Source organism: Mixophyes fleayi, chromosome 2, assembly GCF_038048845.1.
Source record: "Mixophyes fleayi isolate aMixFle1 chromosome 2, aMixFle1.hap1, whole genome shotgun sequence".
Classification (NCBI taxonomy): Eukaryota; Metazoa; Chordata; class Amphibia; order Anura; family Limnodynastidae; genus Mixophyes; species Mixophyes fleayi.
The window spans coordinates 260,410,430-260,430,675 of NC_134403.1; the positions used below are offsets into that span (position 1 = coordinate 260,410,430).

Sequence of the window (20,246 nt, forward strand, 5' to 3'; positions counted from 1 at the left end):
TTTTATTACAGATTGTCCAAATCTTAACTGCCTGAATCAGGAGCGGAGGAGCCCGCATACCCAGCCGCCCTGCCAGCAGTGACTGTAAGGGAGTGTGATTAGAATTAAATTGGTGTACCAACACCCAATGTAGCTCATGGTAATCGGGGTCTGAAACCCATGCCCTAAGGTGGACCAACTGAGAGACAAAATAATATAGTTTCAAGTTAGAAAGTGCAAATCCACCAGAAGATCTGGATCTATACAGCGAGCTGAGCTTGACCTTAGCCCTTCCCCCTCCCCAAACCAATGAAATCAAATAGCTATCAATGCATCGACAAATGGAGGGTGGAATATATACAGGTGACTGCTGGAGTATATACAAAAACTTTGGCTGCACCATCATTAATTAAATTTATCTTATCAGAGACAAGAAGTGGGAGCTTCTTCCATACATGAGTTTTTTCTTTAATGTATTTGATCTGGGGCCGCAAATTAAGTTCTACATATTCAGCGGGGGTATTAGAGATCCATATTCCCAAGTATTTGAATTTCGATGCCCATTTTAACTGCAAGCCTTCTAGCATTGTCACGGGACACTCCCATCCCAGAGGGAACACGCTAGATTTATCCCAGTTAATTCTTAGGCCGGAAAAAAAGACAAATCCATCAACCACCCGCAGCAAATGTTTTAGGGAAGTGTCGTGATCTGAAAGGAACAGCAGCATATCATCTGCATATAATGCCACCTTATCCTCTCTGTGCTCTGATCTAAGTCCCACAATTTCTCTATCATGCCAGATCTTACAGGAAAGCGGCTCTATTGCTAATGCAAATAGGGCCGGAGACAACGGGCATCCCTGTCTAGTACCCCGCTGTAATTGAAATTGTTGAGAAAGATGCCCATTGACACAGACCCGCGCCACTGGATGTGAATACAAAAGTTTAACCCATTTTATAAGTTCCGGGCCCACTCCAAATCAGGACAGTACCTCCCACAGGTATGGCCACTCCACCGAGTCAAACGCCTTGGCTGCGTCCAAGGACACCACAACTTCGCTCTCAGAAGAGGGCGACCGCACCTGCAGGAGAGTATACATCCTTCTAAGATTGATAGACGTGGACTTGCCCGGCTTAAATCCCGTCTGATCCGGATGAATTAATTCCAGCACCACTCTATTTAACCTCAAAGCCAGTAATTTAGCCAGAATCTTAACATCATTTGACAAAAGTGAAATCGGACGGTAGGACTCAGGGTACAACAGATCTTTCCCTGACTTAGGCAGCACCACCACTATTGCCTCTGCCATTGAAGGGGAAAGAGCACCAGTCTCACCCAGCTCGCTGAATGTATCCAACAACTTAGACACAAAAAAGGGCCGGTGTTTTTTATATAATTCAATTGGGATTCCATCTACTCCAGGTGCTTTACCATTGGGGAATGACATAATAGCTATATCAATCTCTTCAAGAGTAAAGGGTGAGTCTAATTTATATTTTTAAGGAAATATTTTAAATGTATGTTTAATACAAAACAAAAAATGAAAAAAAATACTTCTGGGTGCAGCCCACCTGTGTTCTCCCACTATGTTTCATTGGGATTGTAGCATGCTTTTCACACAAAACTTGGTTGTTGTTCATCATCATTATCCTCATCCTTTCAGCATAGTAGAGCTAGTACACAATGCCTGGTCATTCACAGGCAAGCTACTCTTTGTATTGCTTGTTTCACAAAGAAATATACTGGTGACAATCTGTTCGAAAAACTTAGGAATGTAACAGCAAAATGCCTCACCCCACTAAGACTCTCCTCAGGATTCCTCATTGCTGATAATGGAGCGAACATTGTTTGTGCATTAAGACTCTGTGAATTTTAACATGTACCATGCTTTGCACACACAATACATTTGGTGGTTCAGAATTTCTTAAAAAATAAGAGGTCAGTGCAGGAGATGCTGTCTGGGCATTTTCGTTATCCAGCAACTGTATGTAGATTATTGCACTTCAGATTAGCCAAATGGACAAATTGCTATTGACATTTTAATCTCAAACCGCATGTAGATCATTTACACACACTGCTGTGCCACTAGGGATTGAACCTTTTAAAAACTGCCATGTATTCGTGCCACTGCTCTGTCACTAATTTTAGCCAGACAGCGCACTGCAGCCTTTTGTCAAAATTTGGTGAACATTTTGACAGTTGTGAAAAGATAATTACAAAATAGACTGTATAAGGGGGGTATTCAATTGTTCCTCTGGGCGCCGCCGGAAGGAGCGCGTTAAAACTATTACCGTTTATACGGTAATATTGCGCGTAATTACTGTTCATACGGTAATTTACTCGCTCAATTTCAGCTGGCTGTTCAGGGAGCTGCCAGCTGAAATTGAGCGAGTAATTACCGTATAAACGGTAATAGTTTTAACGCGCTCGTTCCGGCGGCGCCCGAAGGAACAATTGAATACCCCCCAAATGACTAAAATTAATTTTAACGCTATAAGTAGTAATGTAGGAGCAAACACAGCTCAAAATCACTTGATTTTGATATTTTTTCATATTTTTGATTAATTCCAGATCCAAATCCAAAATCAAAACACAAGGATTTTTGTCCAAAACCAAAACTCAAAGATGGTTTTAGAACCAAAATCAAAATACAGAGGTCTGCAAACATCTCTATTTAATATGTACTGTGTGTCTGCCAAGGAGAGCAAATGACAAACAAAGTATAGGTAGAAAGAAAACATATGCTAAAAGAAGGAAACAAAATATATTGGAAAATGTAAGGAGGTGTTATGGGATGTAATCAGGAATGTGGAGAAGAAGGCAGTAGAATTATAAAGCAGATGTAGTAGCAGATGTTTGTAGCTGTTGCTTGTATTGTATGAGGTTATGCTGAAATTTACATATCATTTGTCTTATTGTTATGCAGTCCATCATAAAACATTTTCAGAATGAGTAAAGTGACCACTCAAGATGACTGGGGCTGACTGGCAGAATTTTAGCCCGGGGGTGAAACTCGGCTCAGCAGCTTAATAGAAACATTTTAAAGGAACAAAAATTGCAGGTAGCCCTGTGATCCAGACCAAGGTAGCCCACTATGGGTAAGGTATGTGGGGCAGATGCCCCCTTGCCTGCCAGCGGAAGTAGACATGCTTTTATATTGAATAAATGTGCAAAGGCAAGGGTGCTTAATACCTAAAATGAATTTGAATTAGAATACACCATACGCTTAGACAGAAAAATAAATAAATAAATAAGAACATTTATTGAGCAAGTTGTATAAGGAATGTATTACATTTTGGGGCATTGTAGTTGTGCTAGTAATGTAAACTCTGATCTATAATTACCAGCTGCCCAAAACTAGAAACTATCACTGTGACTGTAGTTGTTGATCACCTTGAGCCAGCATCTAGTAGAGTATCTGTATCCACCAACTGCCTAGTGTCATGAATAGAATTATACCTTTAATTATTAAATGCCCGGAGCCAGCAACTAGCAAAGTGGCTGCATACATGAACATATAACCCCACAAACAGCTACAATTGCTATTCTGCTACCTAATGTATCAAGATTAACCCACACCTCTTACAGCGTAATCTCATTTAGACTAAGGATGAGCGCACTCGGATTCCTGTGGTGCATCAGTCCAGTGCTCTGTCCTTGCTGAGTCCAGTGGTGCATCAGTCCAGTGCTCTGTCCTTGCTGAGTCCAGTGGTGCATCAGTCCAGTGCTCTGTCCTTGCTGAGTCCAGTGGTGCATCAGTCCAGTGCTCTGTCCTTGCTGAGTCCAGTGGTGCATCAGTCCAGTGCTCTGTCCTTGCTGAGTCCAGCGGTGCTTTTGTCCTGTGCTTTGTTGTGCTAAGTCCATACAAATTTTATAATTATTAAAATCTCTTAAAAATTACTAAAAAAAAATTATTTTAAAAATTATACAAAATTAATAAAAAATAATAATATTTAAGCAGTTCTAAACAATAGGTACTGCAATTTATATTACATTTACTACCTTCAATTTTTAAGCAGTTCCAGAGAATAGGTTCTGCAATCTATATTACATTTACTACGTCCATTCTTTAAGCAGTTCCAGAGAATAGGTACTGCAATCTATATTACATTTAATACGTTCAATTTTTAAGCAGTGCAAGAGAATAGGTACTGCAATCTATATTATATTTACTGCGTTCACTTTTTAAGCAGTGCAAGAGAATAGGTACTGCAATCTATATTACATTTACTACGTTCATTCTTTAAGCAGTTCCAGAGAATAGGTACTGCAATCTATATTACATTTAATACTTTCAATTTTTAAGCAGTGCCAACAGCTCCACCTTCATATTCTTCCACACCTGTGGCTGCGAGGAAAAAACTCAGTTTTCCTAAAAGACCCGCTAGCGGGGATGCAGACAACATCTGGTCCGGACTGAAGGACCTGCCAACCATTGCAGACATGTCTACTGTCGCTGCATTGGATGCTGTCACAATAGAAAAAATGGTGGAGGATTATTTTGCTGACACCATCCAAATAGACATGTCAGACAGTCCATATTGTTACTGGCAGGAAAAAAAGGCAGTTTGGAAGCCCCTGTACAAACTGGCTCTATTTTACCTGAGTTGTCCCCCCTCCAGTGTGTACTCGGAAAGAGTTTTTAGTGCAGCGGGGAACCTGGTCAGTGAGCGGCGAAGGAGGTTGCTTCCGCAGAACGTTGAAAAAATGATGTTCATAAAAATGAATTATCAATTCCTCAATCAAGTACAGCACTGGCCTCCAGATACTACAGAGGGACCTGTGGTTGTGGAGTCCAGCGGGAACGAATTGATAATGTGTGAGGATGAGGAAGTACACACTGAAGGGGGAGAGGAATCAGAGGATGAGGATGAGGATGACATCTTGCCTCAGTAGAGCCTGTTTAGTTTGTACAGGGAGAGATGAATAGCTTTTTTGGTGTGGGGGCCCAAACAAACCAATCATTTCAGCCACAGTTGTTTGGTAGGCCCTGTCGCTAAAATGATTGGTTTGTTAAAGTGCGCATGTCCTATTTCAACAACATCAGGGTGGGTGGAAGGGCCCAAGGACAATTCCATCTTGCAACTCTTTTTTTGGCATTATGTGACCGTTCAGCAGTCGTTTGCCATGAGCACAAAGTAAAACAAAATTAAAACAAATTAAACAAATTAAACCAAAAGTATAATATAACTTGTAAACACTACACTTGAAAGCTTGAGCCTTTAAATGAAAAAGTCACTCTTCATTGCACGAAGATTTGCAACAGGGACAATTTTTTTGTTCACAAAGTCAACAAATAACACTTCGACCCTGTCTGTCTTTTACATCCTTGATGGGATGTCAATGATGAATGCTCTGTACCATGGTTGGAGGAGGTATTGTGGCCCCAATACCAAATTGGGTACCGGGCCCACTCCACTACGCAGTCCAGAAAGCTACCTTGGTGCAACGTTTTTGACTAAAAACAATATTGTGAGGTGTGATGTGTTCAGAATAGACTGGAAATTAGTGGAAATGATTGATATTGAATGTTATTGAGGTTAATAATAGCATAGGAGTGGAAAAAAACCAAAATACTGGATTTTAGTGCTTTTTATGCTTTTTTAAATATAAATCAGAACCCAAAACCCGAAATCAGAACCAAAACCTTTCGTCAGGTGTTTTGGCAAAACAAATCAGAACCCAAAACCTCAAGCTAATCAGAACCCAAAACCCAAAACCCAAAACACTAAAAGTGCCCGGTGCACACCCTTAATTTAGACAGGGTCACCTTTACCTTCTGTTTAATTTTATGAAATTTGATTGTGTAATGATGCCATCCATGTTCGGCACTGCATTATATGTTAGGACCTTATAAATAAAGCATACAAATAATAATCTACTTTCTTCAGGTTCTACCTACAGGCTGCTTTGTTACTTCACAAACTGGTCCCAATACCGACCCAAGCCTGCAACGTATATATGCCAGGGAATATTGACCCGCAGCTCTGCACACATCTCACGTATGCCTTCGCCACCATGAGTGAGAACAAGATTGCAGCTGTCGAGTGGAACGATGATGTCCTCTATATGCAGTTTAATGACCTTAAGCTAAAGTTAGTATTATAACATATGTCCTCAGCATTTCTAGGGTCAGACTCACATCTTGTTAGTATAAGATAATACAGATACTTTATTGAATAAGCCCTTATTTCCTACATTTCTATGTACCATCAACACAGCATATAGATAATATTATCTATGTGTTGCACTCTTTTGAGGTTTACATTGCATTTTACTTGATTTGCTAGTTCAAGTTATGTGTTATAGCTACTCTAGTCATCTCATAGGGCAGTGGTTCCCAAACTTTTGCAGTTTGCGGCACCCTTAGAGTCTTCAAATTTTTTCAAGGCATCCCTCCAAAATAATTACTGAGCAGTCCTGTTTTAGAAGTAGTTGGGTCAAAAAATTGTAATAAGTATTTAGATCACGACAGAAATACTTATTTAGTTGTATGCAAAAATGCCCCTCTGCAACCAGGCACACTGCCCCCTCTGCAACCAGGCACACTGACCCCTCTGCAACCAGGCACACTGCCCTCTCTCACGTTGCCCCCTCTGCCCTCTGTCCCCTCCTCTGCCCTCTCTCACGCTGACCCCCTCCTCTGCTCTCTGTCCTCCTCCTCTGCTCTCTGTCACCCTCCTCTGCCATCTGACCCCCTCCTCTGCCATCTGACCCCCTCCTCTGCCATCTGACCCCCTCCTCTGCTCTCTGTCACCCTCCTCTGCCATCTGACCCCCTCCTCTGCCATCTGCCCCCCTCCTCTGCTCTCTGTCCTCCCCCTCCTCTGCCATCTGACCACCTCCTCTGCCATCTGACAACTCCTCTGCCATCTGACCCCCTCCTCTGCCATCTGTCCCACTACTCTGCTCTCTGTCCCCCTCCTCTGCTCTCTGTCACCCTCCTCTGCCATCTGACCCCCTCCTCTGCCATCTGACCCCCTCCTCTGCCCTCTGTCACGCTGTCATCCTCTTTTGCCCTCTCTCACGCTGTCACCCTCCTCTGCCCTCTCTTACGCTGTCACCCTCCTCTGCCCTCTCTCACGCTGCCCCCCTCCTCTGCTCTCTGTCCTCCTCCTCTCCTCTCTGTCACCCTCCTCTGCCATCTGACCCCTCCTCTGCAATCTGACCCCCTCCTCTGCCCTCTGTCACGCTGTCACCCTCCTCTGCCCTCTGTCACGCTGTCACCCTCCTCTGCCCTCTCTCACGCTGTCACCCTCCTCTGCCCTCTGACCCCCTCCTCTGCCATCTGACCCCCTCCTCTGCCCTCTGTCACGCTGTCACCCTCCTCTGCCCTCTCTCACGCTGTCACCCTCCTCTGCCCTCTCTCATGCTGTCACCCTCCTCTGCCCTCTCTCACGCTGTCACCCTCCTCTGCCCTCTATCACGCTGCCCTCCTCCTCTGCTCTCTGTCCTCCTCCTCTGCTCTCTGTCACCCTACTCTGCCATCTGACCCCCTCCTCTGCCATCTGCCCCCCTCCTCTGCTCTCTGTCCCCCTCCTCTGCACTCTGTCCCCCTCCTCTGCTCTCTGTCCCCCTCCTCTGCCATCTGCCCCCCTCCTCTGCTCTGTCCCCCTCCTCTGCCATCTGACCCCCTCCTCTGCTCTCTGTCCCCCTCCTCTGCCATCTGACCCCCTCCTCTGCCATCTGCCCTCCTCCTCTGCTCTCTGCCCTCCTCCCCTGCCCCGCGCCAGGCGCCAGCTATAGAAAATAAGAAAGCAAACAGAAACTTACCAATCCGCGCGGCGCTAGGACCCAGCAGTCTCCTCTTTCCCACAGCTGTCACTGACGTCGATATTCAGTGACAGCTGAGGGAGTGAGGAGGCTGCTGGGTCCTAGCGCTGCGCGGATTGGTAAGTTTCTGTTTGCTTTCTTTTTTCTAGGTCTGGCCCGCGGCACCCCAGTGAGCCGCGGCGCACAGTTTGGGAACCGCCATCATAGAGAATGATTCTCATGTCTATATTATGCAGCCATATCAATCTACAGTATGTCACCTGTGCCGCAAGTCATGGCTATTGTGGCTATGTACAAGGCTATGACTGCATTATCTGCTGTGTTAATTTTTACTCACCTAATGTATTTATCCCATTTGGGTCACAAAGAGTTTTTTTTTTTACTAGTCCTGTCTTTTTCTGTGTTTTAGGAATCCAAAGCTGGTGACATTATTGGCAATCGGTGGTGGGAACTTTGGGACACAGAAGTAAGCATCATTATATATATATATGCAGAAATGTAAATAAGTAAACTGTTATTTCCCTGGGTCCCTCTATTTTGTTATCTTTAGGTTCACAGATATGGTTGCCACAGCAGCTAACCGTAACATTTTCATTACATCTGTAATTGCACATCTCTGTAAATATAAATTTGATGGCATTGATCTCGACTTTGAGTTCCCAGGATCTAATGGAAGCCCCCCTGAGGACAAGCAAAGATTTACTATACTGATACAAGTGGGCTACTAAATTCTATTTCTACATCTCTACAATTGCTGACTCATAAGACGTCATTATTTTCCTCCGGGATAACATGTTGGACCATCTCATATACAGTACCATGTACAATAACAGAGGCCCATCTTATCTATTACTAATTACTGCAGTATGTACATGAGAGGGAGGACATGGACTCAACTGGATTAATAATTTGGTGTAGCATAACAACTGTCTCCTATCACTGTGCTTTTGGGGAGAAGATAGAAAAAATAACTTTAACAGTTCCTTTCTGTTTTTGCGACAAATCCTATTTATTAAGGATGACTGTCTGACATACCTTTTATATATGCCATTGATTTATTTGTTTTAGCATGTTCATCTTATATTGTCACATTTCACTAAAACTTCTTTCAACTTGGAATTGTGCCTTACCCTCTTAGGTTATACAAGTTTTCCAACAGGTTATTGGATCAGCTAAATGACATCATGCTATTTTTATTCATTCTACCCTTTGCCTTATGTTTTGTCAGTGTGGTGTACATATAAACTGGAGAAGCCCTCACCTTTATTTTCTGATTTAAGTCATCAAAATGAAGCAATCATTTTTTGTATCAGTTGATCTGAAAAATAAATGTATATCTAAAGGGAGCGTCTGAATAGTGGCATATTTAGTTCCAGTATAAAAAAGTATCTACAATTGGCAAACTTTTCTATTAATTTCTAGTTTTATATTGGCCCAAGCAGCTATAGGAAATGAGCCTGGAATTGCTAAGTAACTGAGTTTATGTAATTTTCCCTAAAAATATCAAGTGTCTTAAAAAGGGTAAAAAAATATATACTTAAAGGTTATTTATCACCTTACTAAAACTATTTTAGAGAAAGTGTTTCATGTAGAACAAATGGAGCCTCTCACCATTCTCCTCTGAATCTCTATGCTCAAAGTCCTTCTGTGTCTATTAGTGTAAACTTGTCTAATGCAAATGTGTCTTGTAGAGGAATATATATTAAACATATTAACAGCATGGTATTGACAAAATCTGGATAGATATTCAATTCTAATTATATACAAAATAGATGGTTGCTGGTTGTGGCTTTCTGTGATTTAAAATGTTGTAAATTTGCAACTGTGTACTGAAAAAAACAGCTATCCATTGTTTAACGAGTTTAATATTTTTATGTTTCAATTGTTGTTTGGGTATAATATACTGACGCTGCAGCCCTGTGAGGGAGTCATGTGTGCCCAATACCACTTTTATTAATGTAATATTATGAACAAAACAGGAATAGTTATTTTGTCAGTGTCCTGTCTGTAGCCATATGAGTCCTGCATAGGCTAATATAATCCTAGTTCATGTAACCTATTCCTTTAATCTTGTCTCTCTCAGGAAATGCTTGATGCATTTAATAAAGAAGCAACAGCCACGGGTCGTCCACGGCTCCTGATCACAGCAGCAGTGGCTGCAGGAAAAGGAACCATTGATGCTGGATATGAGATAGCGAAGATCGGAAAGTGGGTTAGAGAGAGGAAATCGTTGGGGAGAACATTAAGCATAATATAGAGTTATTTACAATCAACACGTTTACATGACAGGACAGTGACTGTCCTGTCATGTGTCATTTCTGTGGTTTTCATTGTGTTACAATGTGGTAAGACAAGTCTATCTATTCTTGTTTTTAAATGTAAAGTTCCATTTCTCCATGTTTCTCCATAGACTCCTGGATTTTATCAGTGTGATGACATATGATTTCCATGGCCGGTGGGAAACTGTGTCTGGACACAACAGCCCCCTCCGCCAAGGTTCCGCGGACAAGGGAGATTCTATATACTTTAACATTGTAAGCAAACCAGACTGTTTTCCATATAATTATACCGTAATCACATCAAATCATAATGATACAACATTTGATTGGAATTCAATAAAGTAGAAAAAATGGCTTTATGAATACAATACACAAATCAGGTGAATATAGACAGACAGCTTTTTTACCTACTTCATAATGGCAAATGCCCTGGAATACCTATAATTACATGAAGCTCATTCTTTTATATCTAGTTGTCTGCTTTTATCTTTCTGGCATTGTGGATTGTTTACTAATATTGAACAAAGGTCCAAGTCATTTGCATTCATTGTCATTAGACAGATAAAAATTCATTGTTATGGTGCACATTTACATCTTTGAGCTATGTTAATAAATCCTCATTCTCCATAATGATCTATTGCATAGACTTATTACTGAACAGGGTAATGCTGAGCTTTTCCTATACTTTTCTATCATTGATATGTTCTCTTCACCCGCAGGTGTTTGCTATGAATTACTGGAGAGATAATGGAACACCTGCAGAAAAGCTCCTTATTGGATTTCCAACATACGGCCGATCATTCAGGAACCCTAATCCTAACAACTGCAATGTGGGGATCCCTGTGTCTGGAGCAGGATCAGCTGGGCCATACACCCGGGAGGCTGGCTTCTGGGCCTACTATGAGGTGATATTTAATATATAATACTATATACAATAACATGTTGATTATCAATGTATAAATAATCTGTGGAAAATAGAATATTACTAGATACTTCATTCATAGACTCACTTAATTACCCACTAATTTACCCAATGAATAAATATTTAAATCGGTTTATTTTAATATTTATTATAAGTGAGCCAATAATCCACAACTGTAGATCATCAAACTCACATTGAGGAATTCTCTAAGTCAGAGAAGGTAAGGTGATGGAGTGATGTACTGTAAAACAGCTTTTTGTTGTCATTTAAATTGTATAAATACATATCTGCTTGCAGTTTATAGACTGTGGATTCATATTATTGCTAATCAACTGACCAGCTGTAGATAGAACAAGGTTTCTACATTGATTACTTGTGGATGCTGCTCATCACTAAGTTGGTTTATACTAACCTGCATATGTGACAGCCTGTAATCATTTTGGAAAGAGTTCTCACACAATTTTTCAGATGAACTCTGCCTAAGATTAAGCATTCCGCCATAAATGACTCTGTGTCACTGTATGTAGATTGTCTGCAGCATATTCACCTGCATGTACAGCTCTAATTAAGATGACAGTGACTTAGAAATAAACTATACTCATAATGATGACACCTAGTTATATATATATATACCAAATACACTATAAAATTACACTAATAATTGTACATTATCACCTGAGACCTACTACATTACTTGGTCAAACTATTCAACAAACCCCATCATGCACCTCCCTTTTCTGTGATAGCAACCCTTTGGAGCTGAGATCCTATGGTAAAATATAAAAAAATGGGATTAACATTTTGGGGGCCTTTAAAAACTTGTATATTCCTTTAAGTCTATATGTGACCCATCTCGAAAATGTCCTGTAACAAAATTTTGACTAAAAAATAAAACAAAGATGTCTCTCTGCGCAGTCTATCCACAAAGCTGCCTCTTCACTTATGGTACACAATCCCCAATGTGTACTAGGACAATATTCTGAACAGCAGAGATAAGAGAAGTTGGCGCTACAGGACACCACATTCAAATGTCAGGATGAATAATTCTACAAAATATTAGGCCAGTCTGTGCAATCTAACCAATGTTCGCCTCTCTTCTCACAGTACACAATCCCCAAAAAGTACCTAACACACATGCAATTCAAACAAATGAGAGAGAAGATGGCGCTATAGGTGAAACACTCCAGATAGCGATAAACACATAAAGAAATGTCCATACAATTTAAATGTTGAGTGTATTCATTCTTCTCTGTTACATCGGATTCCCTTGTCAGATGGATGTACATGATAGAAAAAAATATAAAACAAACATAGTGCAACCTGTATATATAATGCAATAATTGAGGAACAAGACTATCCTCTTAAACCCGTGTTGGAAATGATGCTAATATGAACACCACGTGAGGAGAGAATATTCTAAACCCCTTAAGGGTGTACACTTATTAGAACCAACTTAAAATATAGCATATAAGAAGACACATTATCCTTATGTGCCCTTATGATAGAAAAATAGTGTACAAACACCTCGTGCAGAAAAAATCTTCTTTTACCCCTTATTTGTGTACACTCACAAGAACCAGCTGTAAATCAAGCGTATCACTGAGTATATATCTTCTTATCCAAGTTTAATTCTGAACATCGGATTCAGCTCCATCGTTATAGAAATATGAGAAAAAACAATGCTCCATGGTGTAAAATCTTTTTTGCAATTTATTCCAAACATATAAAAATGTAAAAATGAAGCCATCATATACAGTATGCATGAAGTTTTCTGTATATGACGGCTTCATTTTTACATTTTTATATGTTTGGAATAAATTGCAAAAAAGATTTTGCAATTGCGAGCCACTTTAAATTAACATTAATGTACGGCACATTGATTTGAAAGTGAAGTGCCGGATAGCTGCCTCATCGGAATGACTGCCTGTCTGCATTCACTGTCATCGGAAAGCTGGATCTTCGTTTTTCAGGTAAGTCTCTTTATATTCAATTTGTTTTTTGCTGCAAACCCCATAAGTAGGGGGCAGCATGGGAGAAGTCTTGGAGGTGGGAGTTAGAGGTGGTTACCAGAGAGGAGCAGAGGCATAGGTCAGAGGAAGATTGAAAAGGGAGAAAAGGAGTGTATTTTGTGACGAGGTCAGAGACGGATGAAGGGGAGGAGTTGTTGAGGACTTTGAAGATAAGGGTATTAATTCTGGAGCAAATGGGGAGCCCGTATAGATATTTGCAGAGTGGATCAGTGGATGTGAAGTGGTGAGAAAGGAAGAGCATTCTCGCTGTGGCATTTAAGATGGACTGTAGAGAGGAAATACATGAAAGGGAATAGCCAGATAGTTGGACACTGCAATGGGCAAGATAGGAGATAAGAGGATGGAGAAGGGTTTGGTAACATTCTGAGTTAGAAAGGAGCTTATTCTAGCAATGCTTAGAAGGAACAGGCTACAGGACAGTGCAAAGGACTGGATGTTTGGAGCCTTATCATTATCATTGTTTGATTGTTCTGCATTATTAAATTATAGTCAATTGTTAGAATAACAAGCTCATTAAGTGTGACTTGATTTCATTTTGCATATCATTGTGTTAACATATTCTTTTCAGTATATTTATTAGTAGTATATTGTTACACCTAGTAACCATGCAACTCTTTAACTACACTGCTGTATTAGAAAGTATAACATATTCATGGTTCCTGTATGCAACACATACACTTTAGAGATTTGCATGATTATAATGTAAATGAGATATTTTACTATGTAAGTGTGAAAGTGACGTCATCCAAATGCATGGAGTAACATATTTGTATTGTCTTTGCTAATAGTGCAATCATCTCCTATTTTTAAACACTGTATTCTATGCTGTATTCTTCATAGATCTGTACTTGGCTTAAAGGAGCCACAGTGAAATGGATTACAGACCAGAGTGTGCCCTATGCTTGCAAGGATAATGAATGGGTTGGATTTGACAACAGACAGTTATAACTGTAAGGTAAGGGTGTTCAGATGAAGGTTTGTATAAATTTCAAGGAAAAATTATATCCAAACCGAGTTAAAAGGTAATTTTACACCTTAAGTGTAGTGTTAGAGGGTAGTAAGTGAAAGTTATAAATCTTGAATTAAATGGGCCTAATTCATCAAGTATTTTGTGCATATAATCTGCATGCACAAAGCCGGACCATACATCAGTGAACGCCACAAACTTTAATTAATCTTCGAGCACAAAGGACACTTACTACAGCCTATGATTTCAGGGAGGGAACAGTGCGGGGAAGGGGTGTATGCCCATAATCTATGCACAGTATGGGGGTGCCAATCTCAAGCACAAGTAGCAATGTGCAAAGCATTTTTTGGAAAACAGCTGATTAATATTCAAAGACATTTATTTCTCTGCTGAAAATATTAAATAATAAACGGTATTTTGATGTCTTCAGTGATCACTCTTCTCCATAGACTTTAGCGTAGCCCATCATCAATGGACCACATAGTTGCATTAATGTATTAGCAATGTTATCACAAAAAAAGAATAGATAGTGAGAACCATAATTTACTATCCATACATAACTGGAGTTTGACAAAGTATCACTCAGGAGGAACTAATAAAGAAACTGACAATAACCAAATAAATTGCCTCCATATGCATTAGATCTCGATTTATTATATTGCAGAAGATAATACAGTTTTGATAACCTGTTACTAACCATCAGATTCACAGTTACAACCTTTGAACTCCTCTCATTTCACCAACGTGCACAATGTGTCTTATGTGCTAAAATTACATTTATCTTGTAGAATATATATATATATATATATATATATATATATATATATATATATATTGTATTGATTCAAACTTGTACATAATTCTATAGATGTCTAAGTAAGAATAGAGATATTAGAATAATAATAACTGAGTATTGCAATTATTGAAGGTTTTAGAGTAACAAAAAGTGCATTGGTAATAAACTGCTTAAGAGAAGAATATTAATAATAATATTAATAGTCAGTGTTAGAATATAAAACAGTAGATTAGCGAGTTTAGTATTTGCACTAAGAATAGGTAATTCATAGTATATTAATTGTAAACCTAAGTTTGATTAATGCATTTCGGATCACAAGTATTATCATAATAGGTTATTGTTTAGAAATAGTTGTGCATTGAAATTGGAGTAATTATTCTTAAATGTCTGTGGATAAGCCTCCTTACCTCTCTGGTGCATAGAAAATCCAAAGTATTGAAAATGGGAAAAGAATTATCTTATATTGGTAAGGTGCAACTTGAACTAGTTACATTAAACAAAATCACGTGGGGTATCACAATTACATCACCTTATATAACATATACAGTAAGATTTAAATAGTTCTACAAGTAAAGGGGTTTTGGTCCTTTAAAATTGTCTGTAAACAATGTTCCACAAAGGTGTAAAGTTGATATATAAAATATCACCATTTCAATATCAGCCAATACCTGGGCCAAAAACTCAATACTTTAAATACATATATATATATATATATATATATATATATATATATATATATATTTAACACACAGCAGATATATAAACAGCGCTAATAACCTCAACGTAACAACCAGTATAGATAACTGGTAGATGGATATACCAAGATATACACAATCAGTCCCGATAAAAACACATAGCTCGTTTAAGAGCGGCAGCCTTGAATCACTTGGGTCCAGATGGTTAATCCGGAGGGCTGTAGTAACTGCGGATAGATAAACAAGTATGGCGCTCCAATGTGTAGTATTGATAGTAATATGGGAAGATGTAATAAAATGCGTACCATATAGATGAAATCAATGATCGTATGGTAGAAACGGAATTCCTCTTCTGAGGTAATGTCTCCCCCTCTCCAACAATAGCGATAATGTGGGTCAAAAAATAGAGAAACACAAATAGTGTAATAGAGTTTATATAATGTATCACCACATGTGATAGACCTCCACCAGGATCAAATGTTAGCCCGGCACCAAATGGGTTAATCTTATGAGTACACCTCCAAAAACACCAACAGCTTATACTGCGTACCAGATGATGCAGAGTGAACTACTAATAAAGGACTCCAAGCAAAAGTTCTACTCCAAGTAGAACTACAAGTCCCAGCAGTTGATCAGTATATATATATATGGAGCATTGTTTTTTCTCATATTTCTATAACGGTGGAGCTGAATCCGGTGTTCCGAATTCAACTTGGATAAGAAGATATATACTCAGTGATACGCTTGATTTACAGCTGGTTCTTGTAAGTGTACACCCATAAGGGGTAAAAAAAGATTTTTTCTGCACGAGGTGTTTGTACACTAGATTTTTTCTCATATTTCTATAACGGTGGAGCTGAATCCGGTGTTACGAATTAAACTTGGATAAGAATATATATACTCAGTGATACGCTTGATTTACAGCTGGTTCTTGTGAGTGTACACAAATAAGGGGTAAAAGAAGATTTTTTCTGCACGAGGTGTTTGTACACTAGATTGTGAATAACATTAATTTTCCCAAAATAACAGTATAAATTCTGAGCGAACTCTGTTGTGTGCAGTTTGCAGTGTAGGATGTCATATTTTAATTATGTAATACAGTGGAGATGGAGTATTGGCAATTATACAGGTGTGTAGGCAAATGGGGATCCATATAGAAAAGCTGGACCCCTTCCTTTACTTTTCCATGGCAACTTCATACCATACTCAATTATCTACTCCTGTAAAAAAATAAAAAATAAAATAAAAAATTATATATATATATATATATATATATATATATATAAAATATCACCATTTCAATATCAGCCAATACCTGGGCCAAAAACTCAATACTTTAAATACATATACATATATATATATATATATATATATATATATATATATATATATACATATATACATATATATATATATATATATATATATATATGTATATATATATATATATATATATATATATATATATATTTAAAGTATTGAGTTTTTGGCCCAGGTATTGGCTGATATTGAAATGGTGATATTTTATATATACATAATTTTTTATTTTATTTTTTATTTTTTTACAGGAGTAGATAATTGAGTATGGTATGAAGTTGCCATGGAAAAGTAAAGGAAGGGGTCCAGCTTTTCTGTATGGATCCCCATTTGCCTACACACCTTTATAATTGCCAATACTCCATCTCCACTGTATTACATAATTAAAATATGACATCCTACGCTGCAAACTGCACACAACAGAGTTCGCTCAGAATTTATACTGTTTTTTTGGGAAAATTAATGTTATTCACAATCTATTAAACACTGTTACCAATTTATTATTATAAAAGGTTCTATTTCACTTCTTCGTTATGTAATATTATCTCCATTATGTAATATTAGCTCCCTTATACTCTAGGTGAAGTTTTTGAAGGAAGGTGGTTTTGGCGGTGCTATGGTTTGGAACATTGATTTAGATGACTTCCTGGAAACGTTCTGCAATGAAGGGAAATATCCATTGATCGGCCACCTGAAATCCTTGCTGGAAGGTATGCGACTGTTTAAAGAGAATACATATTTATTCTATTTTATTGTTCTATAAATACCCAGAAATAATATGGTTCATATTCTTAATAATATTTCTATAGCTATACTGAAATGCACATGGACATAAGCTGTTTTGCATGATAACTCTTACTCCATATATGTGCATTTATTAGGAGGAGAAAGTATCATTGCAGACATCAACTCACTTATACATATGACATCACCAGCAATACTTTTTGAATGACACATGCATATCTCCTGACTCCTTAAGCAAATACAAAGGATCGCAGTTGCAGCTCTGGCTTTTGCACTATGTGCACTATGGGTATATTGGGTTTATATATAAAGCTGTTACTAACAGGTACAAGATATACGGTATATATACAGCACTGCAGATGCACACAGTTTTGAATACAATGTGTTTTTTTCTCATTTAAATGATGGATTTTAGAACATACTGCATGTTCTCGTATTAAATGTGCAAAAGCTCAAACATTGTTTAGGACAAACAGATTACTATTGTTCATTGTAAATGCACCCACTGACACATTACCTGCCCTCACCAATCAGCATGTTGTGTACAGTGAGAGAAAACACATGTAACGAGTGCAGTTGCTTCATTCCCATGGGAAGTTGGGTCAATGATGGTAATATTGTCATCATCATCATCAACATTTATTTATATAGCGCTAACAAATTGAGAACAAACAGTAATAAAACAATACTGAGTAATACAGACAAACAGAGAGGCAAGAGGGCCCTGCTTGCAAGCTTACAATTTATGTTAATATTGCTTTCCAGATATGTAATTTTTCTTGCTACATAACTGTAGCAACATAACTGTTATTTATTGCTGATCGTTGTTGATTCAGTTTAATTTGTTAATACCCACTCACATTTATTATCAATATTTTTTGGCTTCTGTTTTCTTTTGTTTTTGACTGTTTTCCTATAAATATTGAAACATGGTAAGTTAAATTTTCAAAATAAAAACATCTAGGGGTAAATGTATTAATGTCCGGATTCTTCAACTCCGGCGTGTTTAGCGTCTTCGGCGATTAAATTTAAAGCGGCGCTGCATTGTAAAGGGAAGTTTCCCTTTACAATGCAGCGCCGCTTTAAATTTAATCGCCAAAGACACTGAACACGCCGGAGTTGAAGAATCCGGACATTAATACATTTACCGCCTACTGTGGTTATAATGTATTCATTGCTACTTACTTATTAATGATATTTAACTTTATTGCAAATATGTAGATTAGTATTTGTCAATGCCTTACAGGTTAAGTATATTTTTTTATCTTACTATGTAGGTTCAACCATTAACTGCCCTACAACTACAGGTACAAATGGAGGCAATATACCAAAGCCTCCTGTCATTCCTCCTCCTAAACCCCCATCTACTGAAGATGACCCCAACTTCTGTAATGGTAAAGCTGATGTCCTTTACGTGTATCCGTTTAACTCCAATAAATACTACAGTTGTGCATCTGGAAGGACCTACGTCATGAAGTGCCCAGATGGTTTAGTGTTTGATACAAGCTGCAAGTGCTGCAACTTGCCATGAAAATTTCTCTACTCTGAGAATGCCCCACCCCATTCTAACATTGTCTAATAAATCTTCAACTCTATATGTTAATGTGTTAAATGTGCATTTTGTTAACACACAATAAACACAAGCAAATCCAATTACCTCAATGACCTTATTGTAATACATGATGTATCAACTGAGCAAAGAGACATTGTTCTCGATAAGCTAAAGACAGTAGCATTCAGGGCCAGCGCTACCACTAGGCGATTCTACACTTGTAAAGCATGGAACAGGGGACATAATGTCACTCATTCGGGGCCTGGTTCGTCTTCCAGTGAACACAATTGCATGCAGTTCATGTCTGAACGCAAATTATATTTCTGACTGCCTACGACTTGAAGGACAGAACAAGGGAGAGAAGGGGTGGACACACAAAGGCAATGTATAGTTAGGAACAAATAGCAGTGGATCAAATGTGCTCCCTAAAAGTTGCAGCCACACAGGAGAAGGTTGGGGAAAGTTATTCCTTTTTCCCAATAGGTAAACAAATAAATATACTCCCTAGGATCAAATATTGCAAAAATCTTGTGTTTATACCAATATGTATGCAAACCAAACTTTTTTTTAAAAAAAGCACAAAACGATGTTTTATTGCCAATGTATATTCAAAAGTTCTGGCAAGAACAAATAAACATTAAAATGCATGCATTCAACAGTGTTAGCAAATTAATAATGCAATAGGTTGACTTTAATGAAGGCAATTATAGGATAAATATGCCAGAATGCCAAAATCGCTTCTCTAAGCGGTTCTTAAAACAAGTCAGAATGCATTCTTAATCAGATGGTAATTCCATATATATTGAATGTTCCTTTCTGACTGAGGTCTATAGACATTGTGGTAGTCAATCATGGTACATATATCAATTGTTCAAAGTTATAAATTTTCAGAAAGAATTTCCAAAGAAACCTGGTACTCAGGCCATACACAAATGAATGAGAGTCCAATGTGTCTGAATTAGAAATGTCCAACTTACATATAAGATGTTGCCACAGATGATACCTTTAGATCTCTCCCGGATTCAACCCACTACCTACTAGAAATGCTCGGGCTCAGTTCTCAGAGAACCGAGCCCATCCGTACTTCACTCATCTGAGTACCGAACCGAGCCAGCTCGGTACTTTTGTGCGCCCTCGGAAGTGAAAACAACGCAAAACATCATTGTTGTGTCATTGGATCTTGCGAGTTTTG

General features: G+C 38.5%; 1 protein-coding gene across 1 annotated transcript; it reads left to right on the plus strand.

The window, feature by feature from the left end:
• Positions 1 to 5,983: 5,983 nt before the first annotated feature.
• LOC142140362 (acidic mammalian chitinase-like) lies at positions 5,984 to 19,033 on the plus strand. Its single transcript, XM_075198138.1, is given in 10 exon segments — positions 5,984 to 6,075; positions 8,162 to 8,218; positions 8,303 to 8,468; positions 9,836 to 9,960; positions 10,163 to 10,286; positions 10,751 to 10,936; positions 13,824 to 13,918; positions 13,920 to 13,944; positions 17,345 to 17,468; positions 18,780 to 19,033. Coding segments are annotated over 10 exon segments (1,233 nt in total). The 5' UTR covers positions 5,984 to 5,998.
• The last annotated feature ends 1,213 nt before the right edge of the window (positions 19,034 to 20,246 follow it).